General features: G+C 46.6%; 1 protein-coding gene across 5 annotated transcripts in view; it reads right to left on the bottom strand.

The window, feature by feature from the left end:
- The window catches only part of CAST (calpastatin), a 205,614-nt gene that overhangs the window by 172,277 nt on the left and 14,878 nt on the right, over nucleotides 1-18,459 (bottom strand). For 2 of the 5 annotated variants that reach the window (XM_040421562.1, XM_040421565.1), the window contains exon 1: nucleotides 8,558-8,713. In XM_040421562.1, the coding sequence (XP_040277496.1) occupies nucleotides 8,558-8,587 (30 nt within the window). In that variant the 5' untranslated portion in view covers nucleotides 8,588-8,713. Of the gene's footprint in view, nucleotides 1-8,192; nucleotides 8,338-8,557; nucleotides 8,716-18,459 lie in introns of those variants that run through there. The other 3 variants (XM_040421563.1, XM_040421568.1, XM_040421564.1) reach the window with 3 other exon arrangements.

Below are 18,459 nucleotides of genomic sequence, written 5' to 3'. Positions count from 1 at the left end.
GGGATTTCATTCTGATTTGTATTAAGTAAAGAGAATTACTTCTTCACAGCAGTGATTGAACTGCAGCCATCAGCATCAGGCTGGGGCTACACAGCGACTTTACCTGCGACACACATCGAGCAACCAAAGATCGCAGCAACCCAATGCCAATGTACTGTACCTCGCAGCATAATAAAAGCTGAAAGGGAAGAAAGGCACTCTACCATTGTTTTAGCACTTTTTTTCACGCCATACAGATTATTATGACTGCCGGTATCATATCTACGAATCTTTACGCTTTAAAAAAATAAAAAAATTTTAATCAAAATTTTATTGATTTTAAATTCATTGTAGGCTTTTATCTATGACAGGGTACTTTTATTGATCCCCTGGCTGCCACAGTAATCCATCAACACCCAGCAATCATACTGCAGTCTGCCAGATGAAAGAGGAACCGCCTCCATCTGTCATGGCTGACAAAGGCATCCAAGGGATTAAAGAGGGTTTACCACTAACAACACTTATCCCCTACCCACAGGATAAAGGGACAAGGGCTAGGCTACACTGCAAATTTTTGTAGCGCATTCAACTGAAAGCATTCATTTGGACTGCAGCTGTAGATCAATAGATTTATGTGGGTCCCAGTGGTTAGACCTTTTCCCAAAGACCAGGCACTTATTCTGATGGAACAGAGTAAAAATATAGAGCCTACTACTAGAGAATCTCAAGGCTGCACAGAGAAAGGGGCTCCACATTTTTAATAAAGACAAGTTGAAAAAAAAAATAAAAAAACAGACACTTCTCCCCCTTCTTTTGGATAGAGGGCTGCAAATACTAGAAGGAAAGGTGGCCATGTGCATGGAGAAGCTATAGAGACCTCTGGATGCTCTGATGTGCACATTTCTATGGCTCCCATTCAGTAAAGGGGTACAGTGCCTTGCAAAAGTATTCACCCCCTTGACTTTTTTCGTATTTTGGTGCCTCACAACCTGGAATTAACATGGATTGTTTGAGGATTTGCATAATTTAACTTAGGCTACTTTCACACTAGCGTTCGGGTGTCCGCTCGTGCGCACCGTTTGAAGGGGCTCACGAGCGGCCCCGAACGCATCCGTCTGGCCCCAATGCATTCTCAATGGATGCGGATCCACTGAGAATGCATCCGCCTGCCAGCGTTCAGCCTCCGCTCCGCTCAGTGAGCGGACACCTGAACGCTGCTTGCAGCGTTCGGGTGTCCGCCTGGCCGTGCGGAGGCGAGCGGATCCGTCCACACTTACAATGGAAGTCAATGGGGACGGATCCGCTTGAAGATGACACCATATGGCTCAATCTTCAAGCGGATCCGTTCCCCATTGACTTTCAATGTAAAGTCTGAACGGATCCGCTCAGACAACTTTCACACTTAGAAAATTTTCTAAGTTTTAATGCAGACGCATCCGTTCTGAACGGATGCGAACGTCTGCATTATCGGAGCGGATCCGTCTGATGAAACATCAGACGGATCCGCTCCGAACGCTAGTGTGAAAGTAGCCTTATAGAACATGCCCACAACTTTGAAAATGTTTTTTATTTATTTATTGTAAAGCAAACAACAAATAGGACAAAATAACAGAAAAAGTCAATGTGCAGAACTATTCACCCCCCTAAAGTCAATACTTTGTAGAGCCACCTTTTGCGGCAATCACAGCTCCAAGTCGCTGTGGATAAGTCTCTATGAGCTTGCCACATCTTACCACTGGGATTTTTGCCCATTCCTCCTTGCAAAACTGCTCCAGCTCCTTCAAGTTGGATGGTTTGTGCTTGTGAACAGCAATCTTTAAGACTGACCACAGATCTTCTATTGGATTGAGATCTGGGCTTTGACTAGGCCATTCCCACACATGTACATGTTTGCCCTTAAACCACTCAAGTGTTGCTTTAGCAGTGTGTTTGGGGTCATTGTCCTGCTGGAAGGTGAACCTCCGTCCTAGCCTCAAATCACACACAGAGTGGTACAGGTTTTGCACAAGAATATCCCTGTATTTAGCACCATCCATCTTTCCCTCAACTCTGACCAGTTTCCCAGTCGGTGATGTGATGTGTTGGGTTTGCGCCAGACATAGCGTTTTGTTTGATGGCCGAAAAGTTCTATTTTAGTCTCATCAGACCAGAGCACCTTCCTTCATACATTTTGGGAGTCTCCCACATGCCTTTTCGCAAACTCACAACGTGCCTTTTTGTTTTTAGCTGAAAGTAATGACTTTCTTCTGGCCACTCTGCCATTAAGCCCAACTCTGTGGAGCTTACGGCTTATTGTCGTCCTATGTACAGATACTCCATTCTCTGCTGTGGAACTCTGCAGCTCCTCCAGGGTTACCTTAGGTCTATGTGCTGCCTCTCTGATTAATGCCCTCCTTGCCCGGTCCGTGAGTTTTGGTGGGTGGCCGTCTCTTGGCAGGTTTGCTGTTGTGCCATGTTCTTTCCATTTGGTTATAATAGATTTGATGGTGCTCCTGGGGATCATCAAAGATTTAGATATTTTTTCTATAACCTAACCCTGACTTGTACTTCTCAACAACATTGTCCCTTACTTGTTTGGAGAGTTCCTTGGTCTTCATGGCAGTGTTTGGTTAGTGATGCCTCTTGTTTAGGTGTTGCAGCCTCTGGGGCCTTTCAAAAAAGGTGTGTATATGTAATGACAGATCCTGTGACACTTAGATTGCACACAGGTGGACATCATTTCACCAATCATGTGACTTCTGAGCTTTTTATGGGCTTCCTAACAAAGGGGGTGAATACACACGCACATGCCCATTTTCTGTTTTCTATTTCTAAACAATACATGCAATATTCTCAACTGGCGCTTTACCACATAAAAATCGCAGCAGTGTTCTAGCAGTCCCGTATCCTGCTATGTCGGATTATGTGCAGACCAGCTGTACAAAACACAAATATATTTTCAAGCTATGACTCATCTCAGGTTAATTTGCATATGTAACAAATCGGTTTTTATACACAATAAAAGCACACAGAGCTATGGGGACTGGATATTGCGGATGTGCTAGCGGTGATCTAGCAACCCATGTCCTCAGCTCTATACCCAAAATCCAGGTGACAGGTTCCCTTTAAGCTAAAATGAATGTTTAGGAGGTCAAAGATCAGAGAGCCCCTCAGATGAGCTGCCTAATGGAACAGAGTGAAAATTCAGACCCTGCTACCTGTTTTTTACGGATCCGTTGTTCCTTTTTTTGTTTCCGTTTCCTTTCCGTTTTTCCGTTCCCTTTTTCCGTATGCCATATACAGTATACAGTAATTACATAGAAAAAATTGGGCTGGGCATAACATTTTCAATAGATGGTTCCGCAAAAACGGAACGGATACGGAAGACATACGGATGCATTTCCATATGTGTTCCGTTTTTTTTGCGGACCCATTGACTTGAATGGAGCCAAGCACTGTGATTTGCGGACAAGAATAGGACATGTTCTATCTTTTGACGGTACGGAAATACGGAAATACTGAAACGGAATGCACACGGAGACACTTCTGTTTTTTTGCTGAACCATTGAAATGAATGGTTCAGTATATGTACCGCTTACTGAACTAAAAAAACGGCCAGTATACTGAACACAAAATACTGTTGTGTGCATGAGCCCTAAGGAACAGCGTGCAAGAAATATGTGGAATCGAGGGGGGAGTAAAATAAATATATATAACAAAAGCTTGTGAGGTATATAATGAGTGTATGATGAGCTGAGGTGTATATATATATATAATATTATGAGGTATATAAGTATATACCTCACATATACAGTGTGTTAAACCTCATACTACATCATACACTCCTTATATTACACATATACAGTGTGTTATATATTATATATCTCGCTCATACTGCATCATACACACATTATATAGTAATTGTTATGTGTGTATGATGTATGAGCTGAGGTATATAATACATATAACACACTGTATATATACAGTCCTGATCAAAAGTTTAAGACCACTTAAAAAATGGCAGAAAATCTTATTTTACATTGTTGGATCTTAACAAGGTTCCAAGTAGAGCTTCAACATGCAACAAGAAGAAATGGGAGTGAGACAAAACATTTTTTGAGCATTCAATTAATTGAAAATAACGATTAAACGGAAACAGGCTGTATTTCAGCTGATCCAAATTTTAGGACCACATGCCTTTAAAAGGCCAAATCTGTGCAAAGATGTGGATTCATTGTCATTTTCTGTCAGGTAGTAACACGTTGTGATGGCAAAGGCAAAAAAACTCTCTCTTTTTGAACGTGGTCGGGTTGTTGAACTGCATAAGCAGGGTCTCTCACAGCGCGCCATCTTTTTTTAAATGATCCTGAGGGTTATGGAACAAAAAAGTCAAGATGAAGACCCCAAAAAATTTCATCAGCACTGAGCCGGAGGATCCAAATGGCTGTCCGTCAAGACACTGGACGATCCTCGACCCAAATTAAGGCCCTTACTGGTGCTGACTGCAGCCCCATAACCATCAGACCGCATCTGAGACTGAAGGGCTACAAAAACAAAAAACGTCTTCAAAGACCTTGTCTCCTTGAACGCCACAGAACTGCTCGTTTGGACTTTGCAAGAGAGCACCAAACATGGGACATTCAAAGGTGGAAGAAAGTTTTATTCTCTGATGAGAATTTTTTTTACCTTGATGGTCCTGATGGTTTCCAACGTTACTGGCATGACAAGCAGATCCCACCTGAGATGTTTTCTACGCGCCACAGTGGAGGGGGCGCCATAATGGTCTGGGGTGCTTTTTCCTTCAGTGGAACAATGGAGCTTCAGGAAGTGCAGGGTTGTCAAACGGCCGCTGGCTATGTCCAGATGTTGCAGAGAGCATTCCTCATGACTGAGGGCCCTCGTCTGTGTGGTAACGACTGGGTTTTTCAACAGGACAACGCTACAGTACACAATGCCCGCAGGACAAGGGACTTCTTCCAGGAGAATAACATCACTCTTTTGGCCCATCCTACGTGTTCCCCTGATCTAAATCCAATGGAGAACCTTTGGGGATGGATGGAAAGGGAAGTTTTCAAAAATGGACAACAGTTCCTGACAGTAGATGGCCTTCGTGCGGCCGTCTTCACCACTTGGAGAAATGTTCCCACTCACCTCATGGAAACGCTTGCATCAAGCATGCCGAAACGGATTTTGGAAGTGATTAACAATAACGGCGGAGCTACTCATTACTGAGTTCATGTTTGGAAGTTGGATTTCTGTTTTGGGGGGGTTTAGTGTTTTTTTGGAGGTGTGGTCCTAAACTTTTGATCAGCTGAAAAACAGCCTGTTTCAGTTTATTCATTGTTTTCCTTAAATTGAATGTTCAAAAAATGTTTTGTCTCACTCCCATTTCTTCTTGTTGCATGTTGAAGCTCTACTTGGAACCTTGTTAAGATCCAGCCATGCTAAATATGATTTTTTGCCATTTTTCAAGTGGTCTTAAACTTTTGATCAGGACTGTATAATAGTATGAGGTATATAAAGAGTCCTTATATACCTCATATTACAGTGTGTTATATATCATATACCTCGCTCATACTATATCATACACACATTATAGTATGTAATTGTAATGTGTGTATGATGTATGAGCTGAGGTATATAATACATATAACACACTATATGTATAATAGTATGAGGTATATATAACACACAGTATATGTTATGTATACTATTATCAGGTATATAAGGACTCTAAGGAGTGTATGATGTAGTATGAGCGAGGTATATGATATATAACACACTGTAATATGAGGTATATAAGGACTCCTTATATACCTCATACTATTATACATATACAGTGTGTTATATATACCTCATACTATTATACATATACAGTGTGTTATATGTATTATATACCTCAGCTCATACATTATACACACAATACAATTACTATATAATGTGTATGATGTAGTACGAGGTATATATAATACATAACACACTGTATATGTATAATAGTATATGAGGTATATAAGGTGTGTAATATGATGTCGTAGGTAACACACTGTATATCTACTATGACTATGGCACTCTGTTTCTCCACTCTGCCCCACACTGACCACTTTCTCGCCTCCAATGACGTCAGTCACATTGACTAGCGTCGCCTACGGGGTCCCCTCCGGGGACGTTCCAGGCAGGCACGCCCACACGCGTAGTCTCTCCTGTACTCCCTCGAAGTTGGCACTGGCAGCCAAAAGACATGGCGGACTCAGAGACTTCGGACGGGCGGGCACGAGCGGTGTAAGCATTATCGGTGGTATCGGCAGATTAGATGCCGATAACTTGCAAAAATAGGAATATCGGCCAAACCGATAAATCGGTCGGATCTCTACTCCTCTGTATAACAAGGTATTCTACAGCCAAATGTGGGGCCATCTGAGCAACAGCTAAAGCGTGGCTGAAACTGAGTCAGCAGGACAATGATCCCTGATACACTAGCAAACCTACAACAGAATGGCTGAACAAGAAAAGAATCAAGATCTTCTAATGGCCCAAAGTCCAGACATCAACCAACCGAACTGCTGTGGTGGCACCTTAAAGAAAATGTGTCATCAGAAAGTAACCTATTGTTTAAATCACTCATTTTTGGTGATATTTTTAATTTTCGATGTCATCTATATTTAAACAAAAAACATAAAATCCTGCAGTTTCCGCCCTGCCCACTAAACCTAATAATAGGCACCACTTCTTGGTCTGTACAGATCACATTACTGCAGTTATCTGCTTATCTATACACAGAGGTGATATCATTACAGGCAGGATTAGAAGGCCACAGCTTATCAGCTCCCTCCTGACCTCTGCACAGGTCACAGAGCAATAGAATCAATGAGGATCATGGCATTAGTGGGCATCCCAACAGCAAAGTGTGGAGAACCCCTATAAAATCAGGAGGGCTGCCAGCTGTGGCTGCCAAGCAGGGTGCCAGGCACCAGTACCATGTTGATACTGGGATTACTGCTGAGTACAGAGTAACACATAGGAGATGCCTGGGAAGTGTGTGACCTCTGACAGGACGGAGCTCCCAGGAGACAGCGGAGGAATTCCGGGAACTCCGGGCAGGAATGAGAGGCAGAGCACACAGCACACCTTGCAGAGCACACAGCCCGGCCTGCAGAGCACACAGCACACCTTGCAGAGCCCGGCAGAGCTCACTTGCAGAGCCCAGAGCCCGGCAGAGCACACTTGCAGAGCGCAGAGCCCGGCAGAGCACACTTGCAGAGCGCAGAGCACAGAGCCCGGCAGAGCACACTTGCAGAGCGCAGAGCCCGGCAGAGCACACTTGCAGAGCGCAGAGCACAGAGCCCGGCAGAGCACACTTGCAGAGCCCGGCAGAGCACACTTGCAGAGCCCGGCAGAGCACACTTGCAGAGCGCAGAGCCCGGCAGAGCACACTTGCAGAGCACAGAGCACACTTGCAGAGCGCAGAGCCCGGCAGAGCTCACTTGCAGAGCGCAGAGCCCGGCAGAGCACACTTGCAGAGCGCAGAGCCCGGCAGAGCACACTTGCAGAGCACAGAGCCCGGCAGAGCACACTTGCAGAGCGCAGAGCCCGGCAGAGCACACTTGCAGAGCGCAGAGCACAGAGCCCGGCAGAGCACACTTGCAGAGCCCGGCAGAGCACACTTGCAGAGCCCGTCAGAGCACACTTGCAGAGCGCAGAGCCCGGCAGAGCACACTTGCAGAGCACAGAGCACACTTGCAGAGCGCAGAGCCCGGCAGAGCTCACTTGCAGAGCGCAGAGCCCGGCAGAGCACACTTGCAGAGCGCAGAGCCCGGCAGAGCACACTTGCAGAGCGCAGAGCCCGGCAGAGCACACTTGCAGAGCCCGGCAGAGCACACTTGCAGAGCGCAGAGCCCGGCAGAGCTCACTTGCAGAGCGCAGAGCCCGGCAGAGCACACTTGCAGAGCCCGGCAGAGCACACTTGCAGAGCGCAGAGCCCGGCAGAGCTCACTTGCAGAGCACAGAGCCCGGCAGAGCCCACTTGCAGAGCACAGAGCCCGGCAGAGCACACTTGCAGAGCGCAGAGCCCGGCAGAGCACACTTGCAGAGCCCGGCAGAGCACACTTGCAGAGCGCAGAGCCCGGCAGAGCTCACTTGCAGAGCACAGAGCCCGGCAGAGCCCACTTGCAGAGCACAGAGCCCGGCAGAGCCCACTTGCAGAACCCCGCAGAGGACCCGGGGAGGCAGGTATTTACCGTAGCGTACCACCAGCTCGCGAATGCCATGGTGAAGGCTTCTGCTGGAGAAGAAGGCAGAAGAGGTGTGCGGCGGCGGAGGGCAGAGATGAGGGCAGAGCCTCCGCTTCATGACAAGAAGGGGAGGGTTATGTTTTGGGGTTGAGTGCTGAGGGAATGCAGACTCCACCACACCCTGCTAGCATCTCCTCCAGGAGGCTGGAGCTCAGCCAGGAGTAGGTGCGCTGTATGTGTCCTAGGCATGTAGTAATCAGTGCTGCAGACCATGATGGGAGTTGTAGTGTCCAGGGCTGCCCCCGCTGCGTGACTCACTCTGGAAGCATGTCCTTGCCCCCTGGCAGACGCCCTCGCCCGGCGGCACTTACCCCCTTGGGCTTCTTCCCCTTCGGCGGCATGATGTCAGCGTCCGTCCTGTGGTCACCGGCTCCGGGAACTGCAGAATAACACAACAAAAGTCAAAATGACAGCAGGACTTCCTACTAGTGCACGAAGCAGCGTCTCCGACCTCGTTCAGACGAGGCCCCTCCTTATTCTCCGCTGTCCCAATGCCAAGGGGCTGCCCACCCGGCTCTGCTGCCTCAGCCTGCACTCACATTACGCGACTGTTTACATTGCCTTGTGTGTTGTTGCGGTTTCTGCAGCCCCCACGGTAGGTGTAAACAGTCCCCACCGGGGGGGACATGACCCAGATGAGGCCTGGGTGTGACACAGTGGAGCAGACCAGTCAGACAGACAGGGCAGCATTCCTCTGTGTGACTGCTACACAGACCTGTCACATGTCACTGTCCTAAAGCTGAACTACTCCACACCTGGTGATGACATACCGCCATACCTATGGAATGTACATACCGTACTTAGTCACCTCCACAGTCATCCAGTCACTCATTCCGCACAGCCCCCAATGCAGTTTTTCATCACAAAAAAATTGCGCATCAAAGTTGCACCAAATTCATCGGCTAGCGTACAGCAGAGTTCACTGCGTCACTGCTGGATTAGCATTAGAGAGGAGCAAAGTTTTGGAAAATTCGATTTGGCTGCTTCGCCGAATTTCACCCAAAAATTTGTTTTGTGACAAATTAATTCATCACGAAGTGCAATTCTTTGTAAGTAGTGGGTGAAAGGACAGGGAAAGGCGATTGCGCCGCTCCCTTCCCGTCATTGTACCCCTCAGATGCCACATTCATCGCTGATTGCGGCATCTGACAAAAATAAAATCATACTTACCTCATCCATTTGATAGCGAAGAGCAGGCCGCCGCCATCTTGATTAAAAAAATCTAGCGCAAAAACCCGCGCGACCCCTGGTGATCTTCAATCAAGATGGCGGTGGCCGACTCTTCACGCTCAAACGGATGAGGTAAGTATGTTTTTTTTTACCTCAATTAATCACATTTTCCCTGAAACTCGACTCAAAGACTTCGATTCGCTCAACGCTAATCAGCACCATTGACGGATACGTATATTCACAAGCGACAGATTTGATGACGAGATTTTGGTGACTGTCCTATTTTTCTGAAGCCTCATTCACATGAAAGGAACTGATTTTCCGCCACATAAGGCTACTTTCACACTAGCGTCACGGACCTCCAGCAGGCTGTCCCGTCGGGTGAACAGCCTGCCGGATCCGTCCTGCCGCTAGTGACCGCGTGCCCCCGGACTGCCGCTCCGTCCCCATTGACTATAAGGGGGGGGGGGGGGGGGGTAATGCGAGAGGCTGCCGGAATAAAACGACGACATGGCCGACATTTATTCCGGCAGCCTCTTGCCGCGGCTCCGCCGGAACTCTGCCCCGCCCCCATTATAGTCAATGGGGACGTAGCGGCAGTCCGAGGGCACACGGTCACTAGCGGCAGGACGGATCCGGCAGGCTGTTCACCCGCCGGAGCAGCCTGCCGGAGGTCCGTGACGCTAGTGTGAAAGTAGCCTAAAACAGCCAAAAGTTATGCAGGTGCCCAAGTCTGTAACTTTTGTAGGCCAGTTTTCTGGCATAAAGCCAGCGATAAGTTCCTCCTGTTGTGTAAAAAAGGATTTTGAAATAGGATCTTCTGTAAAATGACTGTTTTTCCTTCTTGTGGTCTGCTGCCACCTAGTGGACAGTGTTAAAATAAAAATAGGTCAAAGGAGAGATCCCATACCTCTGAGCTCAGCACCACCTACCTTCTCGAAATAGGAGGTGTTCTGAGTTAGGCTACTTTCACACTTGCGGCAGGACGGATCCGACAGGCTGTTCACCATGTCGGATCCGTCCTTCCGCTATTTCGCCGGACCGCCGCTCCGTCCCCATTGACTATAATAGGGACGGGGGCGGAGCTCCGGCGCAGCACGGCGAAAGCCGCCGGACTAAAAAGTCCTGCATGTCCGACTTTTTAGTCCGGCGGCTTTCGCCGTGCTGCGCCGGAGCTCCGCCCCCGTCCCCATTATAGTCAATGGGGACGGAGCGGCGTTCCGGCGGCACGGCGAAATAGCAGAAGGACGGATCCGACATGGTGAACAGCCTGTCAGATCCGTCCTGCCGCAAGTGTGAAAGTACCCTTAGGGCTCATGCACACAAGCGTATTTTTTGTCCGTGTTCGATCCTTTTTTTTTTTTGCGGCCCGTTTGCGGAACCATTCATTTCAATGGGGCCGCAAAACAAACAAAATAACTTTGCGTGCACTCCGTGTCCGTATGTCCGCAAAAAAATAGAACATGTCCTATTCTTGTCCATTTTGCAGACATGACATGGATTTCATCCGTTTTTTGGTGGATCCGTGTTTTGCGGTCGTGTGCATGAGCCCTTATGGGTTCTGATCTCATTTTAAAAAAGCCCAAACTGTACTTCTCCAGTTAACGCAGAGATGCTAATAGAATTAATGGATGCTTCAGACGGTATGTCTGCAGGCCACCTAATGCTGCTGTATAAAAAAATACACCAGATGACGTACTTCAAAAGCAGCCTAGTCATCATTTATGGCTTGTAATAAATAATGTATATTCTTATCAACAGGAAACTCGGGCGTTTCTTTGGTCTCAAACACCGGGATTTTCGGTCTTAGGAAACCTACCAAATTCCATATTGGTTTAAAGGATTTATATCTCATATTTATGTTTGGTGTGCCTGAGTTCGTAAAAATATCCTGGAAAACTTACTGGTCATATTATTGGCTCAAATTAGAATTATGCCATACAGCCTTCCATAGCCAGCCTCCTGTCACATGACTAAGGCCTATTGCACACGACCGTATGGCTTTTTCAGTGTTTTGCGATCCGTTTTTCACGGATCCGTTGTTCCGTTTTTTGTTTCCGTTGTGTTTCCGTTTCTGTTCCGTTTTTCCGTATGGCATATACAGTATACAGTAATTACATAGATAAAATTGGGCTGGGCATAACATTTTCAATAGATGGTTCAGCAAAAAACGGAACGGAAACGGAAGACATACGGATGCATTTCCGTATGTGTTCCGTTTTTTTGCGGACCCATTGACTTGAATCAGGACTGTGATTTGCGGGCAATAATAGGATATGTTCTATGTTAAAACGGAACGGAAAAACGGAAATACGGAAACGGAATGCATACGGAGTACATTCCGTTTTTTTTGCGGAACAATTGAAATGAATGGTTCCGTATACGGAACGCAAAAAACGGCCAGTAAACGGGAAAAAAAAACGTCCGTGTGCAGGAGGCCTAAGAGGAAGGTGAAAGGGGGGCTAGCTAAGACCCTTTGAAAATAGCTTGCTCTAAGCCGCACTGGGTTCAGAGTCCAGAGATAAACCTAGTTGTAGGTCTGGCCAACTTTCCGCTGCTTTCCCAGTGAGGATCCCCACTAGTCTAATTGGTTTTTTACTCCTTTTTATTTCTGTACTGTTTGCTGGCGTATACGCTCCCTGAAGAAGCGAGGCGAAACGCGCGTCGGGTTGGCATCCTTTCTCCCCCTCTGCTCCTGGTCAGTATTTGTTTTCCTAAGGCCTCCTGCACACAACCGTTTTTTTTCCCCGTTTACTGGCCGTTTTTTACGGTCCATATACGGAACCATTCATTTCAATGGTTTAGCAAAAAAAACGGAATGTACTCCGTATGCATTCCGTATTTCCGTTTTTCCGTTCCGTTTAAAGTTAGAACATTTCCTATTATTGCCCGCAAATCACGTTCCGTGGCTCCATTCAAGTCAATGGGTCTGCAAAAAAACTGAACACATACGGAAATGCATCCGTATGTCTTCCATTTCCGTTCCGTTTTTTGCGCAACCATCTATTGAAAATGTTATGCCCAGCCCAATTTTATCTATGTAATTACTGTATACTGTTATGCTTAGGCCTCCTGCACACGACCGTATGGCTTTTTCAGTGTTTTGCAGTCCGTTTTTCACGGATCCGTTGTTCCGTTTTTTATTTCCGTTGTGTTTCCGTTTCTGTTCCGTTTTTCCGTATGGCATATACAGTATACAGTAATTACATAGATAAAATTGGGCTGGGCATAACATTTTCAATAGATGGTTCCGCAAAAAACGGAATGGAAACGGAAGAAATACGGATGCCTTTCCGTATGTGTTCCTTTTTTTTTGCGGACCCATTGACTTGAATGGAGCCACGGAACGTGATTTGCAGGCAATAATAGGACATGTTCTATCTTTAAACGGAACGGAAATACGGAAATGGAATGCATACGGAGTACATTCCGTTTTTTTTGCGGAACCATTGAAATGAATGGTTCCGTTTACGGACCGTATACGGAACGCAATAAATGGCCAGTAAACGGGGAAAAAAACGGTCGTGTGCAGGAGGCCTTACTCTGCACCACCAATAATCCTGTCATTCAGGATATTGGTGGGAATGCTATATATTGTAAGGTCCTTTTCCTTGCCTTTGGCAGTATGTCCTGTTGGAGACTCCATGCAACAGTTAATGAGAATTGCACTGGTAGCATATGAGCAGGTTAATATGTTATAGCATAAGGTCAGTATACGAGATTTATGAGGTATTTAACTTACATGTGTATTAGGCCTCATGCACACGACCATTTTTTTTTGCGGTCCGCAAAACGGCTTTCCGTTGTTCCGTGATCCGTGACCGTTTTTTCTTCCGTGGGTCTTCCTTGATTTTTGGAGGATCCACGGACATGAAAAAAAAGTCGTTTTGCTGTCCGCCTGGCCGTGCGGAGCCAAACGGATCCGTCCTGACTTACAATGCAAGTCAATGGGGACGGATCCGTTTGACGTTGATACAATATGGTTCAATTGCAAACGGATCCGTCCCCCATTGACTTTCAATGTAAAGTCAGGAGTCCCTATTATACAATCGGATCTGAGTTTTCTCCAATCCGATGGTATATTTTAACTTGAAGCGTCCCCATCACCATGGGAACGCCTCTATGTTAGAATATACCATCGGATTTGAGTTAGATCGTGAAACTCAGATCCGACAGTATATTCTAACACAGAGGCGTTCCCATGGTGATGGGGACGCTTCAGGTTACAATATACTAAAAGAACTGTGTACATGACTGCCCCCCCCCTGTATTTAACACATTGGTGGCCAGTGCGGCCGGCCCCCCCTCCCTCCTTACCTTGTATTTAACACATTGGTGGCCAGTGCGGCCGACCCCCCTCCCTCCCTTGTATTTAACACATCGGTGGCCAGTGCGGCCCCCCTCCCTCCCTCCCTTGTATTTAATACATTGGTGGCCAGTGCGGCCGGCCCCCCCCCTAATTAAAATGACCAACCCCCCCATCATTGGTGGCAGCGGAGAGGTCCGATCAGAGTCCCAGTTTAATCGCTGGGACTCCGATCGGTAACGCTACTGCAGTCCTGGCTGCCATGGTTACTTAACAATTTTAGAAGCATTATACTTACCTGCGATGTCTGTGACCGGCCGGGCGCTCCTCCTACTGGTAAGTGAAAGGTCTGTGCTATAAGCAATGCACCGCACAGACCTTTCACTTACCAGTAGGAGGAGCGCCCGGCCGGTCACAGACATCGCAGGTAAGTATAATGCTTCTAAAATTGCTAAGTAACCATGGCAGCCAGGACTGCAGTAGCGTCTTGGCTGCCATGGTAACCGATCGGAGCCCCAGCGATTAAACTGGGACTCCGATCGGAACTCTTCGCTGCCACCAATGATGGGGGGTCGGTCATTTTAATTAGGAGGGGACGGCCGCACTGGCCACCAATGTGTTAAATACAAGTGAGGGAGGGGGGGGGGGCGGCCGCACTGGCCACCAATGTGTTAAATACAAGGGAGGGAGGGGGGGCCGGCCGCACTGGCCACCAATGTGTTAAATACAAGGGAGGGAGGGGGTGCCGGCCGCACTGGCCACCAATGTGTTAAATACAAGGGAGGGGGGACCGGCCGCACTGGCCACCAATGTGTTAAATACAAGGGAGGGAGGGGGGGCCGGCCGGACTGGCCACCAATGTGTTAAATACAAGGGGGGGGGGGGGGGGGGCGGCCGCACTGGCCACCAATGTGTTAAATACAAGGGAGGGAGGGAGAGGGGGGGGTCTGCCCCCTGCTGCCTGGCAGCACCTGCCAGGCAGCAGGGGGCAGTCACGTACACAGTTCTTTTAGTATATTCTAACCTGAAGTGTCCCCATCACCATGGGAACTCCTCTGTGTTAGAATATACTGTCGGATCTGAGTTTTCACGAAGTGAAAACTCAGATCTAAAAAGCTTTTATGCAGACGGATCAGCGGATCCGTCTGTGTGAAAGTAGCTTACGGACAAGGATGACGGACGTGGATGGCAATCTTGTGTGCATCCGTGTTTTTTCACGAACCCATTGACTTGAATGGGTCCGTGAACCATTGTCCGTCAAAAAAATAGGACAGGTCATATTTTTTGGACGGACAGGAAACACGGATCACGGATGCGGCTGCAAAACGGTGCATTTTCCGATTTTTCCACTGACCCATTGAAAGTCAATGGGTCCGCGAAAAAAACGGAACAACGGCCGCGGATGCACAACGGTCGTGTGCATGAGGCCTTACACAGTAATTAGACTAAGACCCTGATGCATACATCAGGCATGCTCAACCTGCGGCCCTCCAGCTGTTGCAAAACTTAACTCCCAGCATTCCCGAACAGCCTACAGCTATCAGCCTACAGCAGGGCATTGTGGGAGTTGTAGTTTTACAACAGCTGGAGAGCCACAGGTTGAGCATCCCTGCACTATGTAATTCTGATGGTACAAAGCCAACTGTAGGAGTTTTGCGGGGAGGGTGGATTTTTACTTTTCGCAGTATTGTTCTGCACTGCTACCACTGTATGTATTATAATATGTATTTATCTTTTCTCTTTTTAAATAATAAAGAATGAATTTATATTACCGTATATGTGTGGAGTAATATTTTTGTTGTACTATGGTCTAGTGACACATATTTTGAATTATTGGTATTTTGATATTGGTTGCTCTATGTTACAGATGATACAAACGGATCCGTTCTGAACGGATGCATGCAGTTTTATTATCAGTGCGGATCTGTCTGTGCAGGTCCATGACGGATCCGCACCAAACGCGAATGTGAAAGTAGCCTAAGGGGCATGTCTGAGATATGAAGCATGTTTTAAATGTGCAGATTTTTTTCCCTCTGTATTTCAATAGGGCTTTGAAAATCGCCTTATACAGCCATCATTGCATCTGACACTTCACTCGGGGTGATGATCGGCGCAATTCTCATGAAAGAGCATACGTAGGAACGCCTATTCCCGATTATTGCCCTGTGTCCCACCGATCACCCGATGAACGATCAAACATTTGTTAATCCGGTGAAAGCGTTGTTGATTCAGACACTGAAATCATCATTTCTGGGCCGCACATGGTCCTGTGTAAGTCTGCTGCCCAGAACTAATGATGCTCTATGGGGACGAGTTATTGTAGTAGCTATTACTCGTCCCAATCCAGAAGAGGTGATTGATTGTCTATGCATCGGCCTATGTAAAGGGGCCTTAAGGACCCTTGCAGAGGAGCGTGAGCGGATTAGGTGCGGATGTGTTACGGATGCATTCACTGAAAAATGCGCGATTTCGCAAGCAAGTTCATTCAGTTTTGTATGCGATCGCATTCAGTTCAGTTTTTATCATGCGGGTGCAATGCGATTTAATGCATTTTGCATGCGCGTGATAAAATACTGAAGGTATACAAACATCTCTTAGCAACGATCCGTGAAAAACGCAGCCCCATTCACTTTTATGGGGCCAGCGTTACATGAAAATCGCAGAATATAGAACATGCTGCGACTTGTGCGTTGCGTCTCTTGTACACAGACTCATTAATTTGAATGGGGCCGGATTCCGTGCGGGCGCAATGCGTTCGCATCACACATTGCACCCGCGCGGAATACTCGCTCGTGTGAAAGGGGCCTAAAGCGGTTGTGTCACTTTAGAAAATGGCATTTATTATGTAGAAGTTAATACAAGCCACTTCCTAATGTATTGTGATTCTCCATATTGCCTCCTTTGCAGGCGGAATTCAGTTTTCCATCACATTATACACCACTCGTTTCCATGGTTATGACCACCATGCAATCCGGCAGCAGTGGCCGTGTTAGTCGCTATAGAAAAAAGCACCAGCCTATGTGAGCGCCCACAGTCCTGCCCACCAGAGGGGCCAGCGCTTTTTCCTATAGTGTGCATGCACGACCTGATGGATTGGTGGGTGGTCGTAACCATGGAAATGAGCCGTGTATAATGAGATGAAAAAATTATCTAGCCAGCAAAGGAAGCAATATGGACAATCACAATACATTAGTAAGTGCCTTGTATTAACTTTCTCTACATGATAAATGCCACTTGCTGAACGGAGGCAACCCCTTTAAGGATGTGGCTACACTGCGACTTTTTGTAGCGCGACTGATTGATTTCAACCATTGAGCTACAGCTTCAGTCCAAATGAATGTATCCAGTTGAATGCAATCTTGTGCAATGCATACTGTAGTTAAAATCAGTAACGGCAGAAAAAGCCGCACTGTAGCCCAGGTCCCCAAAATAGCTTGCCATAGAACAGAGAAGTAAAGAGGACGGTTTTTTCAGCCATCGGACCATGCACTGCTGCGGAGCAAGGACATAATTGATACAGGAGGTGAACAAGCTGCAGTAATCCATTAGACCAGCAGGTGGCAATATCAGACATCTAAAACAGTGAGTACATTTACAATATCAGTCATCTGGATCAGGGAGGTAACAATGTAAATCTTTTGTTGTCAGATGTAGCTTGAGGTTACACAGTGACATATGTCACATGAAAAAAAAATTCAGAAAGGTCACGTGACCAAAAACATTTGTGTGACTAGTCCGCAACTTGCTGTTGTACCACTGTTTTAGAGCTGAGAATCGTCTGGAAGGTTGCAGTCATATCTGTTGCATTGAGGTCTATGCTAGCAGGACCCTGTGCAACATGTGACCAAAAATCCAACACATCTGGATTTTTGCGATTCTGGCATCTCGGTGACAGAATGTCGCGAGTGGTGTTGTGACACCAGTCATTAGATGCAATGTATGTAATGTAATCTACGTGACACATATTGCCATGTAGCTTCAGTCGGATTTGTTTTTTCCGGATGACACTGGAAAGATGGATCCGGCATTTCAATGCATTTGTAAGACGGATCAGGATCCTGATTAGTCATACAAATGCCATCAGTTGGCATACGTTTTGACAGATCCGACTGCTGTCCGATATGCAGGACGGAAAACATAGTCCCTTTAAGTTATACACTGCCTGTCCAAAAAAAAAGTCGCCACCTGGATTTAACTAAGCAAATAGTTCTGAGCCTCCTATTGGATAATTACTGCATGGGCCATTATCTTTCAGCTGCAACAAGTTATTTAACCCCAACTGGTGCAATGAGTTGCTTCTCATTTCTTAAACAATCATGTCGAAAGACACATCTCATGGTCGTGGAAAAGATGTTAGTCTGTTTGAGAAGGGTGAAATCATTGGCATGTATCAAGCAGAGAAAACATCTAAGGAGATTGCAGAAACTACTAAAATGTGGTTAAAAACTGTCCAACGCATTATTAAAAACTGGAAGGATAGTGGGGACCCCTCGTATTCGAGGAATAAATGTGTCGGGGAAAAAAATCCTGAATGATCATGATCGGCGATCACTTAAACGTTTGGTGAAATCAAATCGAAGAAAAACAACAGTAGAACTCAGGGCTATGTTTAATATTGAAATTAAGAGCATTTCCACACGCACAATGCGAAGGAAACTCAAGGGATTGGGACTGACCAGCTGTGTAGCCGTAAGAAAACCAATAATCAGTGAGTCAAACCAGAAAAAAAGGCTTCAA

This window comes from Bufo bufo, chromosome 2, assembly GCF_905171765.1.
Source record: "Bufo bufo chromosome 2, aBufBuf1.1, whole genome shotgun sequence".
Classification (NCBI taxonomy): domain Eukaryota; kingdom Metazoa; phylum Chordata; class Amphibia; order Anura; family Bufonidae; genus Bufo; species Bufo bufo.
The sequence above is the reverse complement of the archived record's forward strand: the minus strand, read 5'-3'. Positions and strand labels throughout refer to the sequence as shown.